At 36.0% G+C, this 20266-nt stretch overlaps 1 protein-coding gene across 1 annotated transcript; it reads right to left on the reverse strand.

The window, feature by feature from the left end:
• Nucleotides 1-13681: 13681 nt before the first annotated feature.
• On the reverse strand, nt 13682-20050 carry nicn1 (nicolin 1). The gene is made up of 7 exons (XM_079472084.1): nt 19865-20050; nt 19088-19220; nt 18469-18639; nt 16824-16937; nt 15915-15983; nt 14288-14392; nt 13682-14197 (listed from the first exon to the last, which is right to left on the reverse strand). The coding sequence occupies exons 2-7, from the start codon at nt 19211-19213 to the stop codon at nt 14156-14158; spliced, it is 627 nt and encodes a 208-aa protein (XP_079328210.1). The 5' UTR covers nt 19214-19220; nt 19865-20050; the 3' UTR covers nt 13682-14155.
• Nucleotides 20051-20266: the final 216 nt, after the last annotated feature.

Consider the following 20266-nt stretch of genomic DNA (forward strand, 5'->3'; position numbering starts at 1 on the left):
CTCAACAATGAGGTCAAGTAGTTAGAGTCTGCTATATTTAAGGAGCAATGTGGAGATTTTATCAGCATCAACCAACAGCTCACTCCACCCCTCCCTCTCTCTTTCGAAGCACTACGGTGGCTGACACAGAACAAAGATTATTTTCGCTTCTTTGCCGAAAGAGATAACGTATTTACAAAACGCACTCTGTAGAGCAGTTTGTCCGTTTAGGGCTACTGTAGAAACAACATGGCGGATTCCATGTAAGGGGACCCGTGGTGTATTTAGATTAAAATCCCCAGCTCATTCTAAGGTCATAAAAACAGAACGCTCCATTTATACACCTCTGACGACATAGTTATGTATAGTATATTGCATTTCAGTCAATAGATCCTCCAGAAAATGATAAGAGAGGGGATTTTGAGTATACTTGGTCTGCGCAGGTGTGTTAATGCAGTTGCTTCAATGGGTATTTAAAGAAAGGTTACTCAGTGACAAACTTAAAGGGTGACTTATAATAATGGTTTAAGGCTAAAACAAATCACTATGAGATACAAAGTTTCCCAAATACAGAAACGATATGTTGCCCGGTCCACTGAAGTAAAGAAACTTCTTAATATGTAGTTAAAAACTAAACATTTGTAAAGAGGAACAAAATGAGATTTTAATGCATTTCCCCCTCCGTTTAACAGGTGATTTGTCATTTATTACACTGATTGATGGAAGAGAAAAGAGTGAGTTAAATTATTAAAGTTGGAAGTAAAAGTTCAGTCTGCAAGTTAAGAAATGCAGAGAAGGAAAGAAAAGTTGAATCGAAATTGCTATTGACTAATTTCACCTCCCAAAACGAACTTATTGAGATAAAGCTTCATCTTCATTTGAAACTCATTATAACGTCCTCCTGGTTCTCCCAGAAAGCTCATCAGCCCAACAGAAATTCTTGATTTTCTATGAAATACTGAGAGGGATCAATCTAGCTTAGCATTTTAACTGCACCTCCCAAATCATGAAAAATTAACAATGCTAGTACTTGGCGAATAGCTCCTAGCTTGGAGAATAACTGGTGTAACTTACTTTGAATCACTGCTCTAGCTGCTAGAGAATAACGGAGGAGATTGTCAGTGATTTAGCAAGAGATCATTTATATCTTGGGATTTTTAGACCTTGGTCCTGGTTGAACGAATTGGAAACCTTGATAGATTTGGGGTACGTCAGACTAAAAAACTTTCAAACAGATCATTTTACAGATCATCAAACTTTTCAGGCAAAATACTATCACAGAACTAAATTCAACCTACTAGTCTAAACTATGACTCTGCGTGTATAACACAGACCATATAAAGCCCAATGCCATATTTTATTTGATATTAGAAGCGCCTTGTCAGAAAACCATAATATTGATTTAATTAGCATAATAGAGCCAGTGGATTTGATGCACAGTGGTATAAGTATGTAGGGCTGGACGATTCATCGACAATAATCCTCACACGATTTGATATTTGGCTGAGATTTTTGTGGCACTGTTTGTCAGTGATAAGGTTAAATGCTACTGAATCTGAATAATATGCTCCGCAGAAGAAGTACGACAACACTCATATAACTATATGCCATCTTCCTATTTGTCTATATTGCATCCATCAAAGAGTATAGAATACGAAGAGGTGAACCTCAATAGAACGTTCCACTGCAACACTCGTGCCCAGTAGCAGCCCTGTGCTGTGCCATTTTGGGGGTGAAAGCGACTCGACTGTCCAAAAGTTTTGCTGTCGCGATGGCAATATCAGCTGCTTTAAAAAATTTAAGCTGAAATCCATTAAAGCTCAATGACGACAATGATGAAAAATCCTTTGCGCTCTAGAAACCATTTGATCAAGTATTAGCATTATAGAAACACTATTAATACCAACAAATTAAGGACATCCATCAGAAAAATGTTGAACAATAAATGGGTAGTTGACGAATAAATAATTTAGAAAACAAACTGTTAACATAACATTATTTTACATTATTAATATTTATGTACAGTATATAATAAAAAACATTATAGGAGAGATTTTTATTCATTGTTTTTTCCTTAATTTTTGCCGTCACATCATAGGACACATTTGCATATTAACCTGTCAAATACCCACTTTTTAATGTAAAAAGCTAATGGTTTCGTAATGGTATTTTATCGGAAACCATTTGAATTGGGTTTCAATTGTTCTTTCAGCAGTAATGCTAGAAAATAGAAAAAAATTTAAACCATTACAGAAAAAAATCTGATGGTTACTATGGGTCAGCTGTGGCCTGGTGCTTAGAGAGTTGGGTTTGTGATCAGAAGGTGGCCAGTTCTAATCTCAGGGCCAGCAGGTCATGACTGAAGTGCCCTTGAGCAAGGCACCTTACCCCTGATTGCTCTGCAGTAATGTGTCACTGTAAAAAAACTACTTGGAAGTCGCTTTGGATAAAAGCGTCTGCCAAATGAATAAATGTAAATGTATTATGTATCACTAGCTTATTCCATCGAAACCATTACAAAATTCCAATAGGATTTAACATTATTACAACTGATAACATAAAGTGTATGACAATACAACATTTACTGTAGGTGTCATAAAATTTACTGATGAATTGTGGTATTATCTAGCTGGCATTTTCACCCCAAAATGGCGGCGCCACATAGTGTCTGTCCCAAAAATCTCTAGAGTTTCGCCTCTTGGTATCCAAACTATACACTCACCTAAAGGATTATCAGGAACACCATACTAATACTGTGTTCGACCCCCTTTCGCCTTCAGAACTGCCTTAATTCTACGTGGCATTGATTCAAAAAGATGCTGAAAGCATTCTTTAGAAAAGTTGGCCCATATTAATAGGATAGCATCTTGCAGTTGATGGAGATTTGTGGGATGCACATCCAGGGCACGAAGCTCCCGTTCCACCACATCTGAAAGATGCTCTATTGGGTTGAGATCTGGTGACTGTGGGGGCCATTTTAGTACAGTGAACTCATTGTCATGTTCAAGAAACCAATTTGAAATGATTCGAGCTTTGTGACATGGTGCATTATCCTGCTGGAAGTAGCCATCAGAGGATGGGTACATGGTGGTCATAAAGGGATAGACATGGTCAGAAACAATGCTCGGGTAGGCCGTGGCATTTACACGATGCCCAATTGTTATTAAGGGGCCTAAAGTGTTCCAAGAAAACATCCCCCACACCATTACACCACCATCACCACCAGTCTGCACAGTGGTAACAAGGCATGATGAATCCATGTTCTCATTCTGTTTACGCCAAATTATGACTCTACCATCTGAATGTTTATCGAGTGTTCAACTGTCCAATTTTGGCGAGCTTGTGCAAATTGTAGCCTCTTTTTCCTATTTTTAGTGGTGATGAGTGGTACCTGGTGGGGTCTTCTGCTGTTGTAGCCCATCCGCCTCAAGGTTGTGCAGGTTGTGCATGTTGTGGCTTAACGAGTGGATATTTCAGTCACAGTTGCTCTTCTATCACCTTGAATCATTCTCCTCTGACCTCTAGCATCAACAAGGCATTTTCGCCCATAGGACTGCCGCATACTAGATGTTTTTCCCTTTTCACAGCATTCTTTGTAAACCCTAGAAATGGCTGTGCGTGAAAATCCCAGTAACTGAGCAGATTGTGAAATACTCAGACTGGCCCGTCTGGCACCAACAACCATGCCACGCTCAAAATGGCTTAAATCACCTTTCTTTCCCATTCTGACATTGAGTTTTGAATTCAGGAGATTGTCTTGACCAGGACCACACCCCTAAATTAATTGAAGCAACTGCCATGTGATTGGTTGATTAGATAATTGCATTAATGAGAAATTGAACAGGTGTTCTTTAGGTGAGTGTATGTTTCTATTACTGTTTCTCGAGCCTACTCTTTTTTTTAATGATAATAAAATATATTTAAAATGATGATGTTTGACGGGTGTTGCTTTTTCAAATGCACGTTATAAGCGACTTAAACTCGCAGTGTTTTCAGATGGCGCAGCATTACATATATACACACATACATTAGGTATAAAGTATTTATCCTTTTTCAAACCCAAAGTCTATTTTGTCACCTTGTGCATTTAATTTAATATGCTTGAATTGAGATTATCTAATGGATTCTATTGCAGAAATCGAGAGGAGAGAAACAAATGCTCAGCACTTATCCTCAATGGTCAATGCAACATCAGAGCTCTCCAGAGGCATAGGTTTCCTCTGCATTCGCCTTCCGTACATTCGCATTTATAATAAATACGTATGAGCAGACCAAGCAGCCCACCGGGAAAACGCCAGGAATGCCAGATGGCCAGTTCGCCCCTGTATACGTATATTCGTCCGCTCAGCTACCATAGTGCTTCGTAAGGGAAGGGTCGAGTTAGCCATTGGTTGCAATCCTCAACTTCACTGCTACATTCTGCTATTACATAATGATCCTTTAAAATCATAGAAACACTGCAGAAATGTATATATAGTTTGGCGCTGAATCATAAGGGATGCAAAAAGGTTTTTATTTCAACATCATTCTCAGAGAAACATAATTACGTGTCAAGTACATTTGTGTGATTCAATTGGTGCAAATGCTATAGAACATCAGTCTTATTATGGTGAAAAATTCGAATGAATCTGGAGGGGTCTTGGTTATCAGATTGAAAATTTTATCTCTCTACTTGTAGTGGAACACAGCAGATAAACATGAAAGGGATCTTTAGATTACTTGTACTTGAAGACTATTTGATTTGAGTGGCCTAAATAATAGTTTTGATGCATAGATGTATAGGCGGTCTCAGTGGCAACAAAATGAAAAAAAAATGTCAAAAACCTATACTAGTTATTATTTTATTTTCTACAGTTTATAATAGGTAGGGTACAACTGAGCACAGCTTAATAAACTACAAGCTTTTCCCTACACCCATAGTGAAAATAAATCATAAGTGGTTAATTTTGTTTAGAAATCTTATAAATGTATTAGGGTCGAGGGGGGGGGAGGCTTTACACCACGTAAAAAGTAAAAAGCTCACCAGCAAAAAGCACACAGTATTGATACAAATATTTTAGATCAGAGGTCTCTAGGGTTGCGACTTGAAAGAGCCGTTGCCGGGTCGCAAGAATGTGCTGAAAATCACATATACTGCACCCAAACAATAAAATTCTGTCATGAATTACTCATCCTCAAGTATAAATGTCTTTGTTTTGTTCAACACATGGAAATATCTATCTGGATAATCCACAAAATCCCTGTTACGTCACTGTACATTTCTATTATGCCTTGGCCCTTTAAGAGCGACCGTTCAAATTTACACAGAGGGCGCGTTTTTTATGCAATGATGAGAATGTTCAACCAGAATTAAAATGCGTGCCAAACAAACACCGCTCGATGGATTGTTTAGTGGAGGAGGTAAGAAAAGAGAAAGTGATTGTGATTACGAGACTGCTAACGTTACTTACAAGAAAAAGAGAGCCACCTTTAACCGAAAATACGACGATTCATATCTAAATTATGGGTTTGTCGCTACCGGCAGCTCACAAGCTCCAAACCCTTTGTGTGTAATATGTGGAGATAAATTGGCGAATGAGTCAATGATCCAGCACTGAAAAACCAGCACTGAAAAACAGTGACAGCAACAATAAAAAAGTTACGAAGCAGGTGGACATTTGCAACACACTTCGCGTTTCACTGTCACCCATCCCTCCTCGTTTGGACAGTATTATTTCAGGGAAACAAGCCCAAGGCTCCCATTTTTGAGTTTTGGTGAGTTTGTAAATGGCTTTGTTTGTAAAGTTATATTTAGAAGTTCGAACAATTAATATAAAATAAATTTTCTTTGTTTATTAAGTTGTATGAAGTTTGAATGACGGCGAAGTTTGACGACTGTAACACAGTTCAGTAAAAGGAAGGAAGGAGGAGGGAACCGGCAAACATAAAACAACTTTTAATTAATAAATAAAAACGTAAATAGACAGCCGACAGCCCCCTAACGACACACACAAACCATAACTAAAAGCCAGACCTAGTCCTCTCTCCGCTTATGCTCCCAATCTCCTCCGTGATACGAGACCTGTGCACATACTGGCGAAGTTTTACGCTTTCAACTAAATTCAATTATATGTTTTATTTTTATGCAGTTGACATGAATGCGCAGTTTGACGATTGGTAAGTGGAAAGTAAATTAATAATAAATAAGTACGTAATAAGTTATTTATTTACTGTAATGGATAATTATTTTCATTGTCCTTCCCTCCATCCCCACCATCCGGTCCGTGTGAATATTTTAAAAACAAATCCGGTCCATGGTTTAAAAAAGGTTGGAGACCGCTGCTTTAGATAATATAATATGGTTTTGAGTTTGGATTTTGATAAAATTATTCATTTTTGTTCAATAAATATACTGTCATTAAAATCACAATAAATAAAAAACAGAAACAATATTATTAAAAATATATTTTTAAACCATTGGAGATTTCATAATTGAGAATAGATTTACAGTATTAACAATAAAGGATATTTTATGAAATGATTATATAGGAAATAATGGTTTGATTATAAACATGGTGATTATCTCTAAAGTGGACACCCAACTTAATACATTATATTTACCATCTGAATCAAACCATGTCATGTCAACAAATGATTTACAGGAAAATCAAAGGACCCTTTTACCCCTGAAGCCTTTTGCCCCGTTATACCCTAATACTGTGTCAAGTATTCTACAGTAATGTTTTCTTTTCATGTGAGTTAGACTCTTGGTTCATGCGAATGTCATCTAATTTATTATCCCACAGATGCTCCCCCCAAAAGTGCTGTGCGATCTGCGTGTGTGTGAAAATCTTCATGATGCACGTCCTTCATTGTGTTACATTAGCCGGTCACCACTACATTTATATCCCAGACTTCACATGACAGTAGCATGTGTTCGCTTGAGAGTAAATAATAATGTATCATCTCTCAGCATCACACGTTTACATTTAGTCATTTAGCAGACGCTTTTATGCAAAGCGACTTACAAGGAATTCAGGGAGCAATAAGCGATCGTGGCTTACATTTTCATTAGAAATAATTCACAAATAATTCATCAAGTATAAATGTCTTTGTTTGTTCAACACATGGAAATATCAATCTGGATAATCCACAACAAACCCTTTTAATAACTGTGTCTGTGGGTAAATCAGTACTCATAGATCTCTGAACTTTGATTTCATATCTTTCACATATTTTGGCCTTCATAGGGAGATTTTGAATCTGTACTGGAAAGACAGCTGTAAACGAGACTCGTTTTATGTTGTCATAGTTGACTAGTTCTTTTAAATACTTACGTACTTTATTTACCTAACTAGCCTTGATCCCCTTGTTGAGTTTAGTTGGAAACTGGGGGCAGTTGCTTGAAGATTTGAAAAGTGTACATTGTTTTGTCTGATGCCAGTTTGAGACTTATCATTTTACCATTTGATTGACATCATCTGAAAACTCCCACTGTTTTAAAATCATCACAGTATCTCAATTTCTGCATATGCTGCTGTGCTGGTCGGCTGTATTTCAGTTCTCATTGCATGAACAGAATTACCATATCAATTACCACATAACTCAAAGAAACATGAGAGCGAGAATAATACAAAACACAAAGAGTACAAGATACAAAAGACGGAAAGCAAGTGATGCATATTCATCACTATCTGCGTGACACACTGCAGTGCCAAATGTCATATCAATTTCAGTTTGTAAGAGATAAGAATAACAAAGACAGGAGCAGAGACATACATCAGCAGCTGCCTATCAAAGGCTAGATTATTACTCAAGATTTTATCGGTAATATACGGTCAGGTCCATAAATATTGGGACATCGACACAATTCTAATCTTTTTGGCTCTATACACCACCACAATGGATTTGAAATGAAACGAACAAGATGTGCTTTAACTGCAGACTTTTAGCTTTAATTTGAGGGTATTTACATCCAAATCAGGTGAACGGTGTAGGAATTACAACAGTTTGTATATGTGCCTCCCACTTTTGAAGGGACCAAAAGTAATGGGACAATTCACCTGATTTGGATGTAAATACCCTCAAATTAAAGCTAAAAGTCTGCAGTTAAAGCACATCTTGTTCGTTTAATTTCAAATCCATTGTGGTGGTGTATAGAGCCAAAAAGATTAGAATTGTGTCGATGTCCCAATATTTATGGACCTGACTGTATATTCATATCGACAGTTATACTTCAGTGCATTTCAACAAGAACAGATGCTCCTATAAACAAGCAGGTCTGGGTGAACTATCTTTTCTGAAAAGTTTTCGTATATTCAGAATCTTGCGTTATAGAAACGGGTTTTCAGGCACTAAAATCTAATTGGATGAACCATGTCCTACATCAACCATCAGTCTGGTGATATAATCATGCATACTTTATTATTATTGTTGTTGATGTTGTTGTAATAATAAAAATAATTTAAAAAAACAATTATATAATAATAATAATAATGAAAGATACATAATATAATAATAATAATTGAATGTATTATTATAAATGTTGTTGTTGTTAATAGATGTGTTTTATTGTTAAATATTATTATTATTATTATCACCTGTCAATAGTTATTTATTATTATAATTATTATTATATTATTTAATTTATTATTATTATTATTTTGTAATAGTTTGTATTTAATTTTGAGGTGTAATTATTGGTGTACTTTACCATTAAGCTGCTAGTTTTGTTAAACAATAAATCACAAGGCAAGCCTTGTAATCATTTTTTTTTATGTTACAAACAAAGAATAACAATATTTAAGTATAGCTGCAGCTGCATTTGTAGCTTTTCAGTTAACAATCTTAGCCCAATTCGTAACCATTTAACCATTATAATAATGATTTATAACTGAGGTATGATTAAGCAAAACAATCTGAGATCATTTGACAAGACCCACATAAAGAATAGTGCATAAAGTAACCTTCAGTTTTATGTAACAAACAGAGATGGCAATAGAGAGGCAGACGTTATGGATTGCAGCTTTAAAATGGATAACTCATGTGTTTTTCCACATTTAATGGAATGAGCCATTTCAAAATGAAACAATTGTAAAATATTTAATATACGCACTCCAAAGATTGAATTCTTTATTTGATATATTTGCATTGTTAATGAGTTGTCAATTTGACAGCTTAAAGAGATTAGCTAATTATCTCTAGTTTCAAACTTGCAGAAATTGAATCAAATTATGATAACTTTATCCTAATAATGAAATATTACCTGTGCAGAATTGCTGTCTGTGATGATTGGCAATAAGTTGGGGTTATTGAGCATTCGCAATGACAGGGTTTATGAAGGCAAATGCAGATGAGGCATGATTTGCCTGTCAGTGTCTCTTGCGAATGCATGTCTCGATGATGAAGTTTCTCTCTGTAATTTGCTTAAGATTAATGAAGCGGCTTGCGTGATAATGTGCTGCTGAAACAGAAGAATCCATGAGGATAAATTATAATAAGAGCACTTATATCTCATAAACTTTCTTCATTATCTCGCAGTAAAATTGGTATTGATGAAGGCTTGCTTGGGGGTTTGAAATACACAGAGGCTGTTGTGGACTAACATTTCACGGTCATCTTTCGTGGATCACAACTTGTACATTGTATACATTTTACGTAGTACTGTAAAGACGTTTTAAAGTGAAAAAGTTACTAGAACATTTGTTTTACACCTTTAAAGAAGTGTCCGCCTCCCAATTTCTAGTCTGACAGTTCCATGGCAGAAAGAAAAACAGGGACTCCAGGGATATCACGTGCACAGATAGCTGGGTGTGTTTTTTCTTGAAGAAATGATTGTGTGTGGCGACTAATTCATTACTGTAATTGGCTACAGCATGGCCGCTCCATCTCTGTTGGTCTGGATGAGAAAAGACTTCATGCATGCTAATATGGGTGTTTGAGAGATCACAAGCCAAAAACACAACAGGAGCTCAACAGAGAAAAATCTGTGCGCAAAAACAGCATTTTTGTGTATTATGACAAAAGTTAATCTATACACGGTGTGCTGCTGGTTTGTTCAATGGCATTTGATCTGTTTATTACCACGTTATTTATTCCTAGAACTTTTACTTTTGTTGTCACCCTAGATTTTTTTAAATAATGGTTTAAATATTTTTTAATAAAATGGGATTGACGCTGCTCTTTATAAATTTTTTTACACATGTTAATATTGATAGTGCACTGTAAAACTTTGCTGCAGTTTTTGCAGCAGGTTTGCCAGTAACTTACTGTAGATTTGATAACTACTAAATATATTTTCCCACTAGTACCGTTTTCAATTACTTTCATCAAAATTAGCAAGCAAATGAGCAAGAAGAGACTGGCATTAACACAGCGACACTGCAAAAAACTGACATTGTTGTTCTTCGAAAAAAGAAAGCGTGTCCCAGTCTAGTGCATCAGTTTTTGGGGCCCCCCGGAAAAACTTAAATTGTCGTCTGTGCAGCTTGCAGTGCGTTTCTGTGTTTGTTTGTGTTTCGAGTATTTGCATGGAATGTGTCGCCAAACCAATGAAGATGCTTTACGTGTTATGTTCAATGTCTCCATTTATTTCTCAGAAAAAAGAATTATCATCGAGAGTTGTTTGAAAAATGAAAAGGGTTCTTGTGCTTTATCCAGGAGAAAAGCAACTGCCCCAATCATTTGTATGTGTTTATAGGATGGTGAGGTGGACCCATTGCAGCAATTGGCCAAAACAGTCAATGTTGCATTTACTGTAGCTATACAGTATATTAGACCATCAGACCTCTGTTTTCTAGCCCAGAATTTTAAACTTATTCAGAAGTCGCTCTATTCCAGTAGGCGAGATTTTCATTTTGATTATTAAAGAGATCACAGATGACCTAGTTGTAAAGAATCAAACCATATGTGAAACCGAAAGCCAGACATTACTCCAGCACTGACTGACAGAATATTAAAAGATAAAATCTTTGTCCGCTGCCTGAATCGAATCGGCTTGTTCCTTAACATGATGGGAATGGATCGCTTTGTTCTCACAGTGTTAGACACCTCGGTGGTGCACTGTTGAAACGCTCCCTTTTGGGGAATAACTACTTTCTAACCGAAACAACTTTGTTTAAGGCCACTTTGTTGGTGTGGTGAGACACCAGTCCATTTTTCAGAACAAACATACTGTTATCCTTAAAATAAAAGACAACAACTGTGCTTTTGTTCGAGAGCGCACCATGTGCAAGCTAAGTACTCTAATACGCCAAGTCCTCATGCATTTTGACACTTATTAAAGATCCTGATGGGTTTGTCGGGATAGATAATTGCTTCATTTTCGGGAGAAGTTTCACTTTAATGCAGAAACGAATTGTTTCTTCACAGTTAATCTGTCGTCCTGGAAAACGTAATCGTAAGTCATGATAATACAGAATTGGAATACCGGTCGGCGCTAGAGACTGGACGAGTCTTTAGATGAAGAACGAGTCTCCCAATACTTCTGTTGCAATTAAAATCTCATTCAGTATGATGTTCCACCTCTCAGTGACTAATAGTGTCCTCTGGCCAACCTCTGAAATGGAGAAAATGCCAATTAAGACCCATTGTAAAGGACATCCTTTCAATTTTTATTCAGATGACTTTTACAGTGACAGGTGCTGTATGAGCGGTAATTCATATCTGAGAAGGGAGAAAATGTTACAATGAAAAAGTGCAGTTTCTTTGTAATGTTAATGGACAACAAGGAGAAAACATCCATCAATGTCTTGACTAATAATTAAGGAACCAAAAAACCCAGTTATATGGACAACTTATAAGGAACTCTCTACTATTATACTAAACGAATTGCTAATTTTAAGCGTCCTATTTGTGTGTTTTATGCCAGCGATGGTTATATTTATTGCTGCTTTTTCTACTAAACGTATGTTTTTTGTACGATTCATGTTGTTCAAATTCATAAATAGGAACAGTGTCGGGCTGAAGTATCATGGGTAAAAAAAAACAAGGCCCATTCACACTAAGGATAGTTACTATATCTTTACAGATAAACAGATTGTTATTTAAGGCTAGACTCACAAAGAAGATACACTTTAAGTTCATTTTATTAAGTATCTAAAAGTAGGCTACTTTAAGTTTACTAATGTATTTAGTACACTAATATCAGTTTACTGGTAGTATACTTGATATAAGTGCACTATTTTAATACAACTTTGGACTAAACTGGCCTACTTTTTAGTTTATGAAAGAATACTTAGATACTGCAAGAACAAGTGAACATACTGATAGTTTCATTTAATAGTACGCTTTTCCAAAAAGTCTTACCTTTAAGTTTTCTTTAAACAACCTTAATGTCATACTAATGGATTAGTATTTATTTAGTGTTTATTGTAATCTAAGCTTCCTAAAATGCTCACTTGTTAGTACTGTATATTAACTTATGGAAAACGGTTAAAAACATTCAATGGGCTACTCGAGAGTAAACACAAGCCAAAGTATACTTAATCTTATACTTTAAATTTTCCATTGAAATATAAATGGTTTCATCGGACGCACTATTGGCCCGAAGTTAACTTCCGGTCGGTGTTTGGTTATAATATAACAATGTCATATTTAATATATATTAATTTAAATAAAATAAAAAGCTACAGTTGCCTACCTGATGTACATTAGGATAGCTAAAGCAGATACTATTCAAGGTGTTTATAATAGAGGTGCGTGTATCTGTATCTGTGATGTGATGTTGCAAAACCGTTCCACACACACCTGAAACATCCTTTTGACATTTGACATGTCATTTTTTCCACAAAATCATGTTTTTGCAATGATGCAAACTACGTATGTCCAATTATCAAGTGGGTTTATAGTTGCCATTATCCTAATGTTGTGAAACAGAGCATGTGTGTTCCTATATCCATTTGAACTTAACTTTAGGCAATGTTTTGTTTCTGTTTAACCTGTTGAAATACTGCCATCTACTGGACACTTTAAAGAAGGAGTTGTCAGTTTGGCTGATGTATTTTGTTCTTATAAGGAAACTCATTACATATAATGTCAGGTGGATTCATTAACGTGTTTTATGGCGAATCTGGCTCTTCAATAACCTGCTGCACTTATTATTAAAACATAATTATTAATAAGAACCAAGTTAAAAAAACAATGCAAATGGTTCCATAACAAATATCATTGTTATTTATGTAAACAATTTAAAAATATGTAGTATGTTTTGGGTAGGATTCCCATTAGACAGAACATATCCCTCCAATAAAAGCCATCACATTACCTGTAGAGGCCCACAGAGACCATTATAGTTTCCATTAAAACTAATACGCTTCCCATTATAACCGATAAATCCATTAGGATTTCTGTGAGGGTTTTTTAGTAGGAAACTCACTTGGACACATAATGACGTTCGTTCGCTGATTTAGTTTAAACTTTGTGATATTAGCAGTGGGTGACTAAAGTGTGACATTGTGGGGATGAGTCTTTTGGGGGTTCCATTTGCAGGCTAATGTTGTAGAGAGGATGATGTGCGCACATGCCAGAGGAGACAGATGGAGGCTCGACCATTGATTTCCAATGATTAGCATTAGGAAGAAGAGTCGCTCTTGATCACTGCCTGGCAACCGTGAACATGTCCATTGAGTTTTAATTAACACAAAATGAGATGCATTTCATTAACATTTAAAAAAAGACGTCAGGAGGTAGTCGAGTCTGAAAAAAGCGATTCAAAACTCCACCGTGAAGATTATCTACTGCTTTATATTTAGTGTGCCAGTGCGAGGAAGACCATTTCCCCTCGGTTCCACATAATGACAACAACATTTATGGTTAATAGCACATTTTTTAATGAAGCATCTAGAAAAGATCATGGTGTTATAAATTAGAGACTAATGTTTACACATCGAATATATTTTATTGAAGAGAAAATACAAGCGCGTATATCATTTCCACATCATTTTGTAAGAGACAGGATCCGTATACCTCTTCAAATTTCGATACTATAAAATGAAAGTAATTAGTTGCTATTGGATTTTTAAGGAAATGTATTATGGTGCAAATGTTATGTTTTAAACAAAGATGTTGATAGAGATGCTAAAGTAATGCTTTGCAGCTTTGAGAGAAGTCACGGGGACCCATAGTGAATGAAACTATCAGTGCACACACCAAGACGTATTATTTTATCAACTTAACTTAACCTTCAAATAGTCCTTTCTTATGAATGCGACAGTAATTTGACATCATAAGAGCCATCCACCTGAAATTGGAACAGAAAAAAATGTGTTGATTCTGTATTAAATGAAGAAGTGAGGTTAAAGGTTGATAAGAGCACTACTGTATGACTCACATCGAAGCGTCCAATGGAAGCTGCGTTCTGGCTCGCCTGCATGATCTCGGTGAACGCCCACATCTGCTGAATACTGGAGGAAACTGTTTCAGGGTCCGGAAGCCCCTGACACACAACCAAAAGCATAAGAACATGCTGGTTACAACTTTGTCCTGTTACATTCAAACAACCTCAGAAAAAGATGCTACAGGGTTGGAACGATCTATGTGAAACACATGGGCTGTGTGTGTGTGTGTAAAAATGAAATAAAGCACAATTTCCTCAAACAAACGCATCACATGGCTTCAAAAGAAATGTAATGCATACTTTAAACCGTATGCGTTACTTAGGCTATAATATGCCTCCTCAAGATAGATGATCTAAACCATTTTTGTACATTTTGGAAAAGTATTTTTATTAATTATCATACATTTTGGGTTGTTTTTATTTTGCAGATGAAAATATGCTAGGCTAGTTTAAATCTTTGGTGTTCTGCTGCAGATTCGGTTTTAACCAGCAGATGGCAGTACAGCTCTGCTATAGAGAAATAAATGAACAGCCCACATTTACAATCTATGAGATTTACGGTGTTGTCTAATACAATGAAAAGAGATGCCACATCAGGAAATATGTCCATTCTCACTGCCTTTAAAGCTTTTATTCTTTGTGATAAGAGTCCTATTGTTAAAGACAATACCGCTCAAAGGTTTTTAAACAGCAGCAGTATGTGAATGTAACTAGAAGTTAACTAATGTAATCCTGACAAGACCTGAACGTTTAAAACATTTACAATGCTTCAGAGAATAAAGGCTTTGTGTATAGTTGAATACTTAAAAATCTCTCCTGCCAGTCAAAAGTAAAACCCATTTGAAATAAAGGACTATGCTTATATGAGTAAAATGTGTTTTGCAAAGTTTCTCTGTACCTACATGCATTACAGGACAAAGAAATATTAGCATTTTAGCAATAAAAAACAAGTTAGACCCGATATAATTTGCGAACTATTCCTTTAAACCTACATTTCTGTTCTATACTTCACAGGTGACTTCGTATTAGCAGAAGCTTGAAAATCCATTAACACGTCGCAACGCTTTATGCTTGATGTTTACTACTACATATACTAGATATAGATACAAAGTAATTGTGAATTGTGATTAGTTCCTGTGCTTTTCAGATGGTAAACAAACAGGCTCATAAATAAAGCTATACAGAAGAGAGCGTTCATAAATGAAGCGAGAGACACTTTGAAACCGTCCATTGATCAAGCATCTTACATTTTCGAATGCAAATGACAGATACATGAGAACAGGGACATTACAACAATGCACAGTGATTGAAAAACAACAACCCACATGTTTCATACATTTCCATAATTATCATTTCAGTTGGTTCTTTATGCCGCAGCTTTTTACAGACATGGAAATATCCGAATGATGTGTCATTAGTAACCTTTTGATATAATCAATCATTAAGAGTTTTATACATGATTTAAAGGGTTAATGAATGCCTCAGAACTGCATACAAGCATAGAAAGTAGAGAGACGCTCGTGTCGGTCTTTAAAAAGGAGCATGCTATTAAAGTTATTCAATATTCATTGGATGATGTCTTATACATTATACAACCCAATATAAGATGCAAAATGCTTACGTTCAAATCAAGAGATGTCTCTACAGGCGTGAGAGTGGATAACCAGGCAGGAACGTCCAATTCGGTGTCCTGAGATGACAAAAAACAAAAGTTACAAAGCTGTATAATGGATGTAAGGAATCACTCAAGTGGTTGATAGAGAGATGTAAACTATAGCGTTTCGGGGCCTGAAAACGCAAACTTTTACCGTTATTATGGTTGTCATTTACAAAAACACCATTTTGTAAAAAAAAATATAATTGTTGACTTCATGCTCATTTCTGTGTTTCTTTACACAGTGACATCACCAACTACTGCCTAGCATTCATAATACATCGCTTGTAGTCTGTGTAAATATGAGTCATTTTTGCAACTTTTATCTACGCGCAAAACAAAAACGTTTTGTTTAAAGTATTTTTTTGTTGTTGTGTTACTGTACCCTAAAACATTGTTTTACAGGGTGAAATAAATAAACAGAATAAAAAACAAGATGAAAACACACAAAACAGTCAAGCACAAACAAAAATAAGAAAAGAATGAGATAAAGTAAAATCAAACAAAAAGCAGGATGAAACTAAAATAATCATGAATCAAACACAAATAAAAACATTAAAAATGATACATAAAAACACAAAACAAAAGTATAAAATAAATAAAACAAGCGGGAACAAAAAACGAGATGAAAGCACAAAACAATAGAAATGATACAAAATTTATATATCCAACAAAAATATCAAAAGCACTAAAAAATGCATCACAATTTGTTACTGTGGTGCTGTAAATTCACAATTTTTTTTACAGTATCTTTGCATAAGCCTGGTTTAATATGTAATTAATTCCTATTTTATATTATATTAAATAGATTTTATCCAGTTGCAATGCATTCATACTGTATTTAAGCAAAAATAACAAGAATTGTCACACACGCACCTCTTTAACACATGGATAAATGTTAATCTCCTCGATGTTAAAATTAAGCCATTCTGAAGAGGGCTGTCGAAGGATGAGTCGAACTGTCATCACATTATCAGGTTTGGCTGACATCTGAAAACCCAAAAATACAGAACAAAAGATTTCAGCAAGTTGTCAAACAAATTGAAAGAAAATCTGGGTCTTTCATGTAGCTTTCAAAGAAATGAAATGGAGTGTAGTTACGAATGAATGTTAGACAGATAACCTAAAGACGTCTGTTTCTTAATTAACAATGGGAAAAGAAAAAGTGACAAACAAAGCGATCATTTCAGAAGCGTCGTCCAGGAATAACATTCATCGTTTCCCTCGAAAACTGCAGGATTCGCAAAACAAAACTGCACCAAAGCCTTGACTGCTTCATGTTTTATGTTTGTGAAGTGTGAAAGCAAAACCCACATCTAAGTTTCTGTCTAGTTTAGCTGACAGGGGTGATACCCGAGGGACTAATTTCTCCGAGCTTGCTCATGTCAAAGATGATTATTCATCACGAATGATTATTCCAAATCATAACCTGATAAACAAAAATAAACATATTCTTATATAACAAGCATAACAGACATTACAATGTTTCAAAGCTAAGCAAGTTGATCTAAGCTAAGTGGATGGCGATAATTGTTTGTAGAAACATATTTTTTATGTGCTTATTGAACAATTACTTTTTCAGCTGAATGGATTTGTTATACAAAAAAAAGAGAAAATCTGATTTGTTTTTGAAGACAATGAGGTTTGCCGAGCTCGATGTTTCCTGTCCTCATTCATTTTACTATATATAAATAAAATGTGTCCAGCAATCTTAAATTTACCTTCGGTGTTCCACAGAGTAGTAAAAGTCAGTAGTCGTGTCCTTGTATTTATAAAGACACGGAGGACAATGTCTTCAATATTTTCTTGCTTCTTAATGAAGACTTACCATCGCCGCGTCTACTGACATCAAAAACAGCTTATACAGATTACTGCAGATGGGGTGAGAGCTCTGCGGCGTCCCCCGTGAGTGTCGATGCAAATTTTATTTGATGATACCAAACGATCAGCGAGGAACCCGTCGTCCAATCCTCTCTGGGTTCACCGAAGGACACAGGTTTAATATCTACGTGTCTTTGAAATGTAGCTAAAAAGAGTCCAGGGAGCCTGATCTTAATACATTAAAGCAGACGTTACAGACAACTCGCAGATCAAAGACTGGGACATCGGATCCCTGGAGAGCCACAAATGGGCCAAATCGCTGTGATGACAAACATAATTCAGAGATTATGCCTGCATGGCTGAAAGATCGGTTGGGTTTTTTCTTTAATTGAAAAATTGATGATATCCTGAAGACACAAGTGCTGGTGTTGTCTCGAAGGAAATTATCCTACGAGATTGTCAACGTTTGTGGAATGATTTCTCTTGCCTGCGTACAAAGAGCAACGGTAAACAGTCCTGTACATTTACTGGGATGAAAGCACTGGTAAACGGTGACCTTGGACCCAAGTATGACCTTAGAGGACATCTGAACTGTTTTATTATTTTGCTTTACGTCCATTTCGATAAGACAAGCGGTTTAACACTTTCAGAATTTTCATTTCCTTTAAACAGATGTTTCTCACGGTTGACCTTGGCCTACCTGCTGTCTGTAGATGGAGAAGTAGTCATGTGATCCAGCCTCGGCGTGCGGGTTGGCCATGAGGCAGTGATTTCTCAGACAGGTGATCCACTTAACGGAACCGTCCTCCCTCTGCTGAACACGGACCGTCAGATACGCCGTGTAGTAGTTCTTGAAAGAGATTTCCTGAATCTAAGCACAAGCACAGGGAAAATACAGGCGGGTTCAGCCGGAGGTTAAGGAGGGATAGGAGAGCAAACAATGCCGAAGGAAAGAAACGGTTTTCTTTTTAGTGTAGGTTGTTAACAGTACTTTAAGAAACATTTTAAGACAGTATTGTCTAAAAAAGTGGTGTTTTATGTCAAGTTGCTTTCTTTATATTCTGTATATTTATGTGAAATATATCTCATGCACCAAAATGCAAGGAGATCTGACATTCATACATGGACACACACGCGTATTTAAAATTATGCAAAACTTCTTTTTGATTTTACGAGACAATATTTGACCTTTTTTTTAAACCTTAAAACTTGCGTCTCAGGCTTTCAATGGGATTTGACTCTTTGGACCACACTGTTTGTTCGTTCATCGCATTAGTAGAGTAAGCTAAAGGGGTGGAAGCATTTTCAGAGATACTCACATTCACAGGCTCGGCAAGGGTGATGTCTGTTATGTAGACGCCAGGACGTGATAAATCAGATACAGTGTCTCCGATCTGCAGAGCGACGGGTGACTTTATAGTGCAGCTTACTGGTTCCACACTCATGATGGACCTACAGTACAAAAGTGAAATGAGTGAAAAGCATTCAAATTCAGCCAAGGGTGGCTCATGGGTTGGAATGGCTGGTAGATTGATCAAATATTGAATAATGAAAATAATGAATTCTTCATATTGTTTCAAACCCATTTAAACACAATTGATCTAACATCATTGCACGATTTTAATTTTGCATCTTTCTATAATCATCAGGCTTTTATAATGTCCAGGCATGTGTAGTGTAAGAAACAAGCAGATGCACATTGGCAAATTTACTTGAAGATCCTAATAACTTTAAATTTGCAGACGAATTTTGTTTTTAAAACAAATGATCAAAAAGTGATATGGTATAAAATGAATAAATGTTTCAAACAGAACATACCAAAATTGTAATGTTTATTTACTTCGTTCTTGAATTTATAATTTATATTTCTCAAAATGTACAAATAGCCTCCTTAAGCATTTAATCATAATTTACTATATGCAATACAATCTCGTTTGCTTTAATAACAAAATCATTAGTTTAATAAATATTTTAATAAATTCTGGTGAGATGCATAACGTCACTGTGAGCGTTCACATGATCCCCACTGATGCTGTCTATGTAGGTTGCGCACTCGCTTTTGAAACACAGCCAATGAGCATCACTGCAGTACTTACTATATTTAGCCGTGTGTCTGAAGTAAATTTAGCTGAGACGTGCCCTTAATAGGCGGTTAAGCGCTTTACAGCAGCAGCGCCATTGCAGTTATCTGTTGAAGAATGAAAAGCAGCTTCTTCACGGTTTTATCGCAGCAGGTCATGTTGACAGTTGCCGTGCTGCACGTCTCTTCCGGTCCGCTGTGTGACGTGCGTCTCTTAAAGGGCCAGCGTCAGTCAAAAACTGGTATACTACAAAACTGTGTCTGTACGTTTCTGCACGTCATATTTGTTAAACTGTAATAATAGCAATAACAACAATAGCAATAATAATAAATGTAGACATTAAACTTGATTATTCAAGTAATAGTTAATGTTTCAGTACTAATCAAACTTAATTCACAATATATGCAAATTGTTTCC

The sequence above is a fragment of the Barbatula barbatula genome (genome assembly GCF_947034865.1).
Source record: "Barbatula barbatula genome assembly, chromosome: 13".
NCBI classification, from domain to species: Eukaryota; Metazoa; Chordata; class Actinopteri; order Cypriniformes; family Nemacheilidae; genus Barbatula; species Barbatula barbatula.